This window comes from Pseudoliparis swirei, chromosome 4 (assembly GCF_029220125.1).
Source record: "Pseudoliparis swirei isolate HS2019 ecotype Mariana Trench chromosome 4, NWPU_hadal_v1, whole genome shotgun sequence".
NCBI lineage: Eukaryota > Metazoa > Chordata > Actinopteri > Perciformes > Liparidae > Pseudoliparis > Pseudoliparis swirei.
Genome location: NC_079391.1, coordinates 4839035 through 4852799, shown reverse-complemented (window position 1 = coordinate 4852799; position 13765 = coordinate 4839035). Strand labels below are relative to the sequence as shown.

The 13765-nt window shown below is 44.1% G+C and overlaps 1 protein-coding gene across 1 annotated transcript in view; it reads right to left on the bottom strand.

Annotated features, from left to right (window-relative positions):
* Positions 1-13508, bottom strand: part of myo5aa (myosin VAa) — a 60988-nt gene extending 47480 nt beyond the window's left edge. Inside the window, 1 exon segment of the mRNA XM_056412710.1 lies at positions 12522-13508. Within this exon segment, the coding sequence (XP_056268685.1) occupies positions 12522-12548 (27 nt within the window). The 5' untranslated portion in view covers positions 12549-13508.
* Positions 13509-13765: the final 257 nt, after the last annotated feature.

Below are 13765 nucleotides of genomic sequence, written 5' to 3'. Positions count from 1 at the left end.
CTAAGCTGCCTGCCTCCTAGCAACGGAGCGAGAGAGAGAGAGAGACAAAGAGGGATAGAGAGACAGCGGGGAGGAGAGGAGGAGGAGACGGGCTATAAATAGAAACGGCTAGATTTTAACAGCCTCACACCTCACAGAGACACCACACCGCTGCACCGCGAGGCTCACTTCCTCTTGCCAGTAGGTGTCAAACATGTTCATCGTGAATTAGTTATGTCTGTGTGTGTGTGTGTGTCTGTGTGTGTGTACTCGAGTGTGGGAACGAGAAGCAGACTGTTAAATCATTTCAGTTTAATCTGTATCGCCCAAAATCACAAATTTGCCTCAGAGGGCTTAACAGTCTGTACGCACACGACATCCCTGACCTTTGACCTCACATCGGATCAGGAAAAACTCCTAAAATAAAACTTTTCACGTTGGAAAAAAAGTGAAGAACCCTCCAGGAGGGCAACAGAGGAGGATCCCTCTCCAGGATGGACAGAAGAACAGACGTCATGTGACCAGAATTAATGCGGCGGCTAAGAATCATATTTATAGACCAACAAATGTCCCCAGGGTTCAGAAAACAGAGGAGAGATGAAGGACACACACACACACACACACACAGACACACGCCCACACACATGCACACACACTTCTCAAGGACACACCATGAAACACAAGCTGGAGAAGAGAAGCGCGACTGAAAGCTGGAGGGAAACATTGTGATGAGTCAGAGTGCAGCCTCTCCGTCTGCCTGGTGGAGGGAGGGAGGGAGGGAGGGAGGAAGGATGGATAGAGGGAGGGGAGGATGGAGGGATGAATGAAATGATAGAGGGAGGGAAGGATGGATGAGGAAAGGATGGATAGAGGGAGGGAGGGAAGGATGGAAAGAGGGGTGAAGGGATGGACGGATTGATGGGGGAGGAAAGGATGGAGGGAGGAAAGGATGGAGGGAGGAATGAAATGATAGAGGGAGGGAAGGATGGAGGGAGGAAAGGATGGAGGGAGGAATGAAATGATAGAGGGAGGAAAGGATGGAGGGAGGAAAGGATGGAGGGAGGGAAGGATGGATGGAGGGAAGGATTGATGGATGGAGGGAAGGATGGAGGAATGGATGGATGGAGGGATGGAGGGATGAAGGGTCCGGCGTGTGAGTTCGGGTCCGCAGACCAAGAGGAGAGACTCTCAAAAGACGTCAGAGCTGTGATGTCATGCATCCCGTGGCTGAGCATCGTCTCCACGGCGATGTGCAGAAAGGGTTCAGAGATCAAGTGAAGAGAGCAGTAACAACAAATATAAAAAACAAGATGCTATGTATCCACCAGAGGATGAGAACCCTCTGGGTGAGGATCATGGGAACAAGGCGGCTCGCTCTCCGTCTGCTTCCCGTCAGGAGCAGATGCTCTGGGTGGAGGACTCGATGGATTCAGAGTGATCCTCCACCAGACGCTTCATTGCTTTGTTCTTTCATTCCGGTCCTTGAAGATCGAGTCAAGCGAGTCAGAAGAGGTGGTTACACGAGATTAAAGAGGTTTAACGGCCATTTGGTGTTGGACGTCCATATGGTTGACAGATTAAAGAAGAATGGATATCAGTTCAGCAGCAGTGGGACTTTTAGTCCTTAGTTTGGGATACCATATATGCTAATGATAGTATATATATATATATATATCTTTATTCCAGACTCATGGGTCCATAAAACAACAAACACAAATACAACAACAATATATACAATACGAGGACACCGGTCCAGCCATTGCAGCCAAAAAAAAGAGAAAAAATCACTCGGGATTAAAAAACATACAAACATTCGTTCCATTGCTTCCAGAAACAAGACGAATACCTGGTATCACTCAGTGCTGCGTCAGCCAAAGCTTTTATAACTACATTCTCTGAGACATTTAGTCGACATTTAAATTTATACATAAATAGATAGTAGAATATATGACAATAGAAATGCTGAATAATCGAACAATTATTTGATATCAATCTAACTACAATCTAATATTGATCAGATATTAGGGTTGTATTCAAGTCATGAGGGATTCCCACTGATAACTTCTTCTTTTATTACCGATAACATAAAAATAGACATGCATCATCATGCGAGAAAGATTTACAGGAAGTGACGGATGGTTCCAGAAACAGTGTATAATACTATAAACTACAGTAGATAACCGGATTTAAATTATTAAAGAAATCCACGAGATAGAAAGACTGACTTTAATAAAGGGAAAACTATGTTTGTGCATATTAAGACATAATCTACAATATGTGATGCGTGTTATCTGGATAAGTCGTACATGTCTCGGCAGTGACCTTGTGGTTCAGTGCTAAAGTTGTTTACATAACAAAAATGTCAGGAATGTAATATTACAATACAAAATGTAAAAAAATGTAAACAAATTTGATGAATTTTATTGGAGAACCAAACTGACGTGCTCTAGTTGTACTGTACTGTACTTTCTGACATTATGACACTTTATTATATGTATTCATATGAAAATATGATTTCACTTTATGTCGGACAAAAGAGACAAACGAACTTTTGATTTTCTGTATTTTTAACATTTGAAAATTGTCAATAAAGATAAGTTTGAACTTTTGAACTTTCTGACACACAAAGTATTTCATGACACAATGTATTCGATTTCTAAATATTTAACCATCTACTATTTACTCACAGCGGGGGACAACCGGCTTGTTAGCAGCAGGCTAATATATATATAATATATATAAATATATATAATAATAATAAATTAAAACATATATATATATACATACATATGTATATATAAAGCTCTGGGAGCTATTCCTGATTTAAATGAGACAAAAGATCAGGACCCGGCTCGGCTGGCAGAGCGCCGGCTGATCGACGAGGTCTCAGGTTGCCGAGTGGGCAGTAAAGCGTCCACCTGCCGAGGTTCTCATCTGAACACAGAGATGAATGTGTCCACATTAATAAAGACACCAGATTAAAGTTACAATGCAAAGACGGCTGTCACCACTGAACTTGAAGAAAAGTTTTAGGTTGTTAAATTGATGGTGAAAGTCGGCTTTCAACAGTAAAACTAAATAAAACCATTTTCTCTCGACAGAGATCGAGGCTTTGGGAGAGAGCGTGTGTGTCTGTGTGTGAGTACTTTGTGCGTGTGTACGGCGTATGTGTGAGTACCATGTGTGTATGTTTGTGTGTGTGTACTACAAATCTGCACAAAGCCAGCAGCAGCTTATCGAGGCCCCGCCCTCCTCCTGAGCTCTGAGTTTTCCCTCCTGGGTTCAAGTCCTCCTGCTCCGCCTCCTCTGAGCCTCCCGCAGGGTTTCTCCTGCTCTCGCTCACCTCTCAGGGCCTCGACGACCACCCAGAGGACCGCCACCCTGGACACTATGTCCAACCTCAACATGTCGTTTCTGTGCAGGATTATTAAAAGCAACATCCTCTACATCTACATCCTCGTTCCTTGGTGAGAACGGCTCAAGAGGAAACGGATGAAAACGTGAGAACAGTGTGTGAACGCGCTCGCCGGAGCAGAAACAAACTTCCCAGGCCGCCGCAGAGGAATGCGAAAAACAGACTCTCAGTCGAGCCGTCGGTGGAGTCTCAGACCGCGGAGGAGGCCTCGGTCACATGACGCCACCCATGTGAGAATCTGCTGCTTTTTTAATGCTCGGCCGGGCGGACGCGGCGTGAAGCCGAGATACGGAGACCTTTTATTGTGGAAAGAAGAAAAAACGGTTGAGCTCCCCAACTCGGGAACGACGACTAGCCGATTGGCAAAAGATTAGGATCTCTTCCTAAGAAACGGTGGCGATGCCCAGAGTCTTTGAGGAGTGGAGTTCTCTTCATAGCTTATGCAGGAGAACCATACAGCTTATTGTTTCGTATCTTAAACCAGGATGTGTCTGAATAGTCCATTAATGATACACAATGACAACTGAGCCATGCTAAGCTAGCTAGCGCTCAAGCAGGTATTATTCATTCCAACAAGATCTTTGATTGTCCTCCAGTAGGAGGAACATGTGGCTTCTTCATCTGGTCAAGTGGGTCGCGACACCCGGCTAAAGTCAGGACGAACTACAACAAAGACGACGCTGTCATCCAGAAACGCAGCTCAGGCTAACAGTCAGAGTTGCCGCTACGCTAACCGGCGTTATCACCGTCCACATCGATGTGCCGTTTCCCGCGGAACGAGGGTGTGTCAGCGGCTCTGTGGTATATATTAAAAGAGGCAATGGAGGAAGTTCAAGCCCAGATAGCTCAGGGATCAGAGATGCTAACAAGAGAAAGGCGCTTCTCCTTCAACAGATCAGAGTCTAATTGGACTTAAAGTCTCTTTAAAATCTCCTTTCACAGTTTAAACTAGAACGGGCACTCGGTAGAGCGCATAACTTCGCATATCACAAGATTGGGCATTGAATTATGAACATGTTGGCATTAGTTGCATGCCAATTGGATAAAAATTGACCGTGCTATAGTAAAAAGAAGATTTTGACCTTTTCATGACCTTGACCTTTAACCTGAGCGATCCAAAAATCGAATCAAATGGTCCCCGGATAATAACCAATCATCCCACCAAATTTCATGCGATTCGGTTTAATACTTTTTGTGTTATGCGAGGAACACGCATACAAATAAATAAATAAATAAATACACGGCGATCAAAACATTTTCAATGCGAAGGCAATAAGATTTGGTTTGTCTATCGACCGACTGAATGATCGGAAAGGCGTGGGATGAAAATGGGAAAAGAGCAAAAACTTACTCGGGCGACCGTGTACTCCTGTTCCCAGTTCATCTCGTCTCCCGACCAGAGTCTCGACCAGCTCGTGCTGCGGGTCGACGCTCCTTTTCCTCGATCACATGAGTCGGGAGGCAGACAGAAAAACATCCGACGGGCCTCCAAACAACAACAACAACAACAACCGTCTGACAGTCATGCACCTCGGGCTCGTCCTCTTGTTTCACAGGAGCTTTATTCATGAAGCCAAACTGAAGTCTCCAAACCTAAACATGTGCCCGGTGTCGTCCCGCGGTGACGCAACGTCTTTGTTATTCTAAATTCTTACAGGAAATAATGACTTTTCTTCGGCCGTAAATTCGCAGCCCTTCGGCCCTCGCTGTGTTCGGCCCCGTCGGACTACGGTGCAACGCGACGGGGCAATTACTTTAACCCTCCTGTTACCTTTAGGGTCAATTTGACCCCATTCAATGTTTAACGTCGGTGTTCTTTGGGGTCAATTTGACCCCAGGCTGTTTTTCACTGTGTCAAACATATAAGAAATATCAACTTTTTTATATATTTAAAGGGCTATTTAGGTCGTCAACAAACAAACACAAAGTACCTCACACTTAAACTTGGGAAACAATATTAATTCTAATAATTTTCTGGAGGTTTTAATTGCTGGGGTCAAATTGACCCCGAGGGTAAAATATGTCAGTAAATATAAAGGTAACAGGAGGGTTAAATATTGAATGGGGTCAAATTGACCCTAAGGCAACAGGAGGGTTAACCGGGTTATCTCCGTAATCGAATGTACATGCTCTCAAATAAATAGAGCAGGAGGGGAGAGAGAGAAGAAGATTTAAAAAATTTAAAAAACACTGACGTTGATAATGTGAGATGTGGCCGCCGGATGCAGTGGACGGGGCTCATACACGCTGACCAATGGGTTTCCAGGACTTTAAACCAAATGTCCATGACCAAACCTTTTGTGAAATCTCGGTGTGTACATGACAGTGGATTATCCCTGAGCTACTGTTGCTATGGCCACCGGACCTTTCTGTTACGGTGCGTTCACTTGCAGGCGAGAAAAAAAAGAAAATTGTACGAAAGAGCCTGTGCCGGCTTATATTTTGAGCGTCTTTCTATTAAAAACCTATGAATTATTTCAAACTCAGCGTAAATGAACATGTGGATATAACGAGATTTCCATGATTTTTCCAAAATTGTTGTGATTTTTTTTTTTCCCACGGACTTTTCCAGGCCAGGAAATAACCATTTTAAAATTCCAGGACTTTTCCAGGTTTTCCATGACCGCAGGGACCCCGAGTTGAGGTTAAACATGAGGACGGGACCGCCGAGCTATAATATGAATTATGCATTATCAAAACAAATGCTCGTCATCCGTCATCCTGAGGGACGAGTTGATTGGCTGAGGAGAACCGACTCTAACGTGGGTAACCAATAGGAACGGAGGATACACCAACAGGTGATGTGCATGAACTAGAGCACAGGATGCCGTGATGCAACAGCAGGTGTTCGTGACATCACAATCGCATCACTGAGCGGCGTGTGTGTGTGTGTGTGTGTGTGTGTGTGTGTGTGGCCATATGTACGACAAAAAATATGTTCAAAATATGTGCTACAAAACCGTTTCCTGACCCACAGGACTCATCATCCCGATTAACCCTGAAGTCTCCCATCGCTGAGCCACAGGAAGCTCTTTGAGGTCAGGCTGCCGTCGCCGTGACGACAACACAGCACCGATGATGGGATGCACTTTCTTGTGCTTCTGAGTCAGAGGTCTCTCTTTCCTTTGATGCTGCGTTTCAAGTGTGGAACAGCGTCCTGAGAATGTTGTTTTTCGCCGGCTCGACGAATGGATGGAAGACATGCGCACCAGGGTGTGTGTGTGTGTGTGTGTGTGTGAGAGAGTTGAAGAGGCACAACTAATGAATCAAAGAGGTATGTAGAGTGATTTATGGATAGCTGGAGGCGATATTATAGGTTTCCCTCAGCAGAGACCCATCAAATCTTAATGTGATGAAGGTCATTCTCATGCAAAACAACATATTGTAACGCAGCCTTGCTCATGGGCAAGAAATCCTTATAGTATTAATCATCTGGGGCCGGTATTTCAAAATGATCCACCAGGATTAATCCTCCTGGATTGGATTAAATCCTGATCAGATCCCAAAAACGGGTATTTCAAAGCAAATCTGATCCTGAAGATTCAGATTCGGATTTGTTTATCCAATCCTGCCTTTTATCCGGATTAACCACTGCTGTTGAGTATTTCAAAACTTTGGTGGGAAATCTGGATCAGTTTGATCCTAAAAATCAGGATTATCCTGATCCCACCTCAGAGGTGGATTTGAGGGAGATTACATGAAAGGGTTGGACCAGACGAAGTGTAACTGCTCCCAAAGTTCATTGTTTGAAACACATATAGCTAGACTGCTGTTTGATCAATGTTTATTTTCTTTGCACGTTCCTTTCTTTTTCAGAAAACAGTGAAAAATTGAAGTAAAAAAAAAAATACAACGTATTCGTTGAAAATCAGTCAAATGTATTTATTAACATGCATTCAGCACACACACTTAATGCTCATAGCCAAAGCTTAAACGGTTATGGCATTTGGAGCAGCTCTGTGTTAACTGGCTGTCTTCTCTTTCCACAAACATCTATAAAGAAAACGCATATTAAGGTTTTATCTCTTTTGTTGACAACTGTTTCCTAAAAATGCAATTTAGGCCTAATTGAGTTTATTTTGTATCGTCCATTATCACAAATTACACATTTGCCTCAGAGGGCTTTACAAACTGCACACAGACATCCCTGTCCGAGGACCTCACATCGGAGATATGCACAACACATTTTAAAATCTACACACAATGCATTGCGAGTAAATGCATTAAAATGTGGATCGCGACATACAGACGCTAGCCTCTTTACTAGCGTGTTAGCTCCTTAACACAGAAGTCAATGGAGCAGCGTTAGCTTGCGTTAGCGCAAACTCTGCTTCAAGAGATCCACTATTGTCCCTGTGCCCAAGAATGCTTCTCCAGCATGTATGAATGACTACCGACCGGTGGCCCTCACCTCGGTCTTTGAGAGGCTGATAAAAGGACATCATGCCCTCCTTCCTCTTCCATGGACCCGCTGCAGTTTGCTTATCGCGCAAACAGATCCCAGATGATGATGTCTCCCAGGTACTACACACCACACAGAGGGTGTTCATTGACTAGGCTATGTGAGACTACTGTTGAGTCCCTCCAGACCAGATACAGCGGGATTGTCTGGGACACTGGACCCCTGTGCCTTGGATCCTGGGACCCCTGACTTGTGTTCAGCCAGGTCAGGACAGGGTGGGCCCAGGCACCAGGGTGTCAGCACCTTCCAACACACCTCCCAGGCAGGTCCCCCTTCCCCCTACTCACTCAGCCACCCCTGTACTGTACTCCTGTGTACCACACTCAGGCCCAACACCATCATCAAGTTTGTTGGCCACAGTGGTGGTGGGCCTGATCTAGGCCCCGACAACAGAAGGAGAAGGCCTGAATCTGCTGATCTGTCACTCTGGTGTGCCCTCACTGGCCTCTCATCACCAATCACCAAAACTAAGGAGCTGATTTGTGACTTAGGAGGCACAACAACAGAGAGGAGGCATCACCACTGGGATTTAACGGACTACTGGAGAGGGGGTGGTGGTGATAACTGGGAGTCCACATCACACCGAGGGATCTGACATGGTCAACACACACAGACACTCTGAGAGAAAAGGCAGCGCTCTACCACCTGAGTTGGGAATTTTATCCTTCAGTCCTTCTTCTCTGTCCTTCTCAGAGAGGCGTCCTGACAGGAAGCACAGCCTGGGTTTGCAACTGTTTTTGCTCAGGACAGGAAAGGTCTGCAGAGAGAGTAGGTGCGTCTGCTGAACGCACTATTGGAACCACACTCCCACCCCTGCAGGGACTTGTACCCAGAGGGTGCAGAACCAGAGCCGCAGGGATCATGAGGACACCACCCACCCAACAACAGACTGTTTGTGCTGCTGCGGTCAGGCAGGCGCCCGCGTGTCACGCTGCAAGAGAAGAGAGACTGAGACGGGTTTCTTTCCTCAGACACACACACAAATATTGTGTTGTTTATTTGTAAATAGTGTGTTGTGTTTTGTTGCACACTCCTGCTGAGCTGAGCCCACTTACTTTCACTACACCCCTGTGTGTGTGGTGTACACAACAAACAATCTTGAATCTTGAATCTTGAATTTGACTTCGCCGAGCTATTCTTTCAACTTTGTGCGGATTTACGAAATTTGTTAACTCAATATAGTGATTGCCTTTCATCTCGTTTTAGGACGCATCAACACTGACCAATATTATACTAAGATTTAGAGACAAAAGTAGTGCCAGCTTCTCCTTTTTTCCGTAAAATGTTTGCTCCGTTTCCGGTTTCCTGTCTGATCCAGGGGGCGGGGCCGGATTTGGAAATCCCAATCTGCCGGTATCAGGATCACTCTGATCCAATCCCGCAAAGTTTTGAAATACCGGGATGGATCAGGTTGATCCGTGGCTGAGGACAGGGGGATTTGGTTATCCGGATCATTCTGATCTGGATTACAAGTTTTGAAATACCGGCCCCAGGTATCAAGTATCATCGGGGCTTAATCTAGGATTCTTTAGTAGTCGAGGAACAAACCAGCTGTCTGGCATTCAAAGAGCTGCGAATGGAAAGTGGGAGAATTTACATTGACTCTAAATGGCTCTCAAAATGGCGGCGGCTAACGGCGCTAACTCCGGCTAAATTGCCGGGAGACGTCCGACGTCAGCACCGTGCAGAGCGGCGGCGGTGGGGAAACCGTCGGGGCCAGCTCACGTGCACTAACGTGCACTAAAAGGACTTTTAATGCCCGTGAGCTCGGCAGCGTGAAGCGAAGCTCGGATAACAAACACAGCGGAGGGAGGGCGGCGCGCTCTCCGCCCGCGTCGATATCACTGCACTATACACCTTTACACAGCAGCCGGGGCTTCTATTAAACGCTCTTAATATTTAATTTTCATATCTTTAAATAACAGAAACAAAGGGCTTGTGTACTTCTTCTTGTGTCCACTAGGGTCCTGATCCGTCCTGCTGAACCAACGATAACCCAGAACATGGTGAGCATTGCGCATTGCTTATAATGTGGGCAACAACAACAACAACAACAACAACACAAGCAGGCCAACCAAGGCTGTCTGAACCACAACCAGTGGCAACAAATCTTTATACGACTTTTATGTATGTATGTATATATATAATAATAATAAAAATATATATATAAATATAGATATAAATATTTACAACTAAATATATATATAAATATGTATAACTATATATAAATAAATATTTAGAACTAAATATATATGTATATATATAAATATATAAATGTCTAAAAATATATATATATATATAAATATGTAGATATATATATATATTTGACCCAGTCATTGTGGAGAGAGTAGATGTGCAGATTAAATAGTTTTCTTCTCAGCTGAGGTTCATGAAGCCAAGTCTAATCATTCTAAAAATAAAGTACATGCACGTGTTGATATTGTGCAAAACATTCAAATGCAGAATGTATCTTCTGAAACTTGAGTTAGTTTTCATCCTGATTTGTTTTACGCGGATGGAACAGACGGACTTTGTGTTGCCTATATATGTGTGTGTATGTATGTATGTATGTATGTATGTATATGTATATATGACACGTGTGTATTCATCCTTCTCTCCTCCAACTCCCCTCCAACTCCCCTCTCCTCATACCGGAGCTGCAGGTCAGGCAGGAGCTACAGAATATGATGCCCTCGCTTGTATTAGTAGGTGTGTGTGTGTGTGTGTGTGTGTGCGTGTTAACCAAGCAGCTCAGACCCACTCAATAAGCGTCGATGAGGCTAGTTCATACGCACAAAGGCCGGAGTGTTTCCCCCCCGGTGTTGGAGGAGTAACTCACAGAGAGGGGTCTGACATCATGAAAACAGAGTTGACCATTCAACGCAGAATCTAAGGTTGACACGTACACTCCCTTCTGACATTAAAACGCATTTTAACAACAAGATTCTTATGGAATAAGACCAAAAATGACATCTGGCTACGAGCCAAATGCCACAAACAGGCATTCACACAGCTTCAGACAGAATCTACTTGTATTTAGTTGCATGTTTTCACCAGAACCAGTTAATATGATGTTTACTGAACGAGAGCGGAAGCTAGAAGCAACCAGGAGGATATTTATCTTAGATTTATAGTCTGATCTGATATCATACTGCATGTTTGATGTTTTCTACTTTCATTTTAAAACCTCCACCAACAGTTATAGGAGAAAAGAAAAATTATTTGTCATGCCAAACACGTGTTTGCTGGGCCAATAACCATCTGGAGGAGTCGATGTTCTGGTTTGATCCATAACAAGTCAGAAAATTACAAAAAATTATGATCTAAAAAAAAAGTCCATCATCATGTCACCAAATGCTGTCAGACAAATAATCTAAAAAACACCCACATGATTTTATAAATCAAGTCCAAAAAAAAAGAAGCAAATATTTACATTGGAACCAATTAGTTTTTGAAGACAACAACAACAAGATGTGTTTTTGTTTGCCTCATGATCAGAGATCAGAGATCATGAGCAGCACCTCAAAAAGAGCTCAACGATGTCAGCGGGGAGTCGGGGTTCAAATCTGTGCCACCGGCTTCAAGTGGTCAACCACTTGGATGAGCTCACACACACACACACACACACACACACACACACGTTTCCTCACCACCACTTTATTCAAGCTGAACACACAGCTGGTAAAGTATGGGGGATTGGGGGGGGGGGATTGGGGTGACTCATCTCTTTCTCCCTCATGCACTTTCTTCTGCGGTTGTGTGTGTTCACGTTCACAGCCTCCGGGACGCAGCAGCAGCTCCGATGACCTTGTGAGTGTCACAGTCTCCAGTGAGGCTGCAGGGCCTGCACTGGTCCAGGCATCCGGGATGCTACAGGATGCTACAGGATGCTAACGGATGCTAAAGTGTCCGGATGCGGCGCTGCTGCTGCTGCTCCTCGTCGCAGCATCTCGCGGTACCCAGCCTGCAGAGGAGGCTCGCATGAGGCTCACGCCCATGAGCACCGGCTCATACACAGGAGGCACGCGCACCGCCATCGATCAAACAAAACAACACCCCCCCCCCCAAAAAAAAAACACGAGGTTGCTTCATAGAGACAAATGTTATGGTTTAAAACCAGAGAGAAGGAGCCTCCATGATGGCTGGCACCGCCTTTGCACCCCCCCCCCCCACCCATCGGCCTCCAGTGGGGGAAGATAAACAATAAATATATATATATATATATATTTTGTTTAAAGCGTGGGAGAATATAAGAGATGTTTGTGCAGGTGACCAAAACAAGGTGACACATGACATGTAATAATATGGGGCCAAAACGAGTCTCTTCTGTTCGCGTTGCCAGCTACACCCATCTCATCAGACTGACGTCTATATGTAATCTCACTGCGTGTCAGACCAGCTGGTTTGTGTGTGTGTGTGTGTGTGTGGTCTCGACATCCTTTTTTTCATTCATTTGAAAGCGCCACACCAAAAACCTGCGATTACAAAAAAAGAGAGAGAGAAAGAAAAAAACCACTTCTTTTTCGTTTGCGAAAAAAGCAGAAGAAGGGAAAACTGTCAGCTCGTTTTCTCGAGGGAAGACCCTGAAGGCACCAGAGCCGCGGCCATGGCGGCGCACACACACGTAAAGCCTTTGCATTTAGATATACGAACACTTGTCTTTACCTTCGTGTACAGCTCCGACGCTGCCATGGCGGTGACTCACGCGCGGCGTCCTTCCTCCAATCTGGAGCTTATGAAGTCCTCCAGGTGTCCGCACGCGCTGCTGCTGCACGAGCCTCGGGGTTCATGTAGCGGTGGGGAATAAATCCTTCGTTGCTGCTGCCGCGGGGACTCAGGGGGAAGACGTGTCTCTTATCGCCATGATAACCCGGAGAGGAGCTCGGCGCTGCTGAGGTTCCGCTGTTGTCTCACTTTGCATTCTGGGTACAATGGATGAAATGATTCAGCCCGACAGAGAGGGCTGCCGCCGCCGCCGCGCGGGGAGCAGCGCCCCCTGCTGGCGGCGAGGGGGAAATGCATCAACAACTAAAAAACGGTGTCGTAATATGGAAACAAATGTTAAATACAAGTGTATTTCCAATTAGTAAGCACCCCCCTCAAGTATCAATCAATACATTTCTTATTATTGTAAGGATTTTATTTCAATATGAAGATTTTATAGAATTTTATAGTTCTTAATTTATGTCGTCTAAATGTTTTTTGTTTTGTTTTTGTGTGCACTTTATTACGATTACTACAATTCATTTTATGTTGGGCAAAATAGAAACAAAATGTTAAATACAATTGTATCTCCAATTACTGAGCCACCCCCCCCCCCCCCAGTATAAATCAATACATTTCTTATTATTTCATGGATATTATTTCAATATGAAGATGTTATAGTTTTTATAGTTCTTAATTTATATGTTGTCTAAATGTTCTTTGTTTTGTTTTTTACACTTTACTACTTTATGGACAAGAGAGAAACACAATGTTAAATGCAATTGTATGTCCAATTAGTGAGCCCCTCCCCCCCCCAGTATCAATCAATTTCTTATTATTTCAAGGATTTTCTTTCAATATGAAGATTTTTATTGTTGTTTATTGTTGTTCATGCTGTCTAAATGCTCTCTTTTTGTGTGTGTGCACTTTATTACTAATAAAGAAAAACAAAATGTTAAATAAAATTGTATCTCCAATTTGTGAGCCCCCCCCCTGTATAAATAAATATATTTCTTATTATTTCAAGGATATTATTTAAATATGAAGATTTTATAGTTTTTTATCATTCTTAATGTTGTCTAAATGTTCTTTGTGAGTTTTTTTTGCAACAATACACTTTATGGACAAGTGAGACATACACTTTCAGATCTTTATATTTACACAAATGAAGAAGTGACAATAAAGCTGACTTTGATAATATTGAA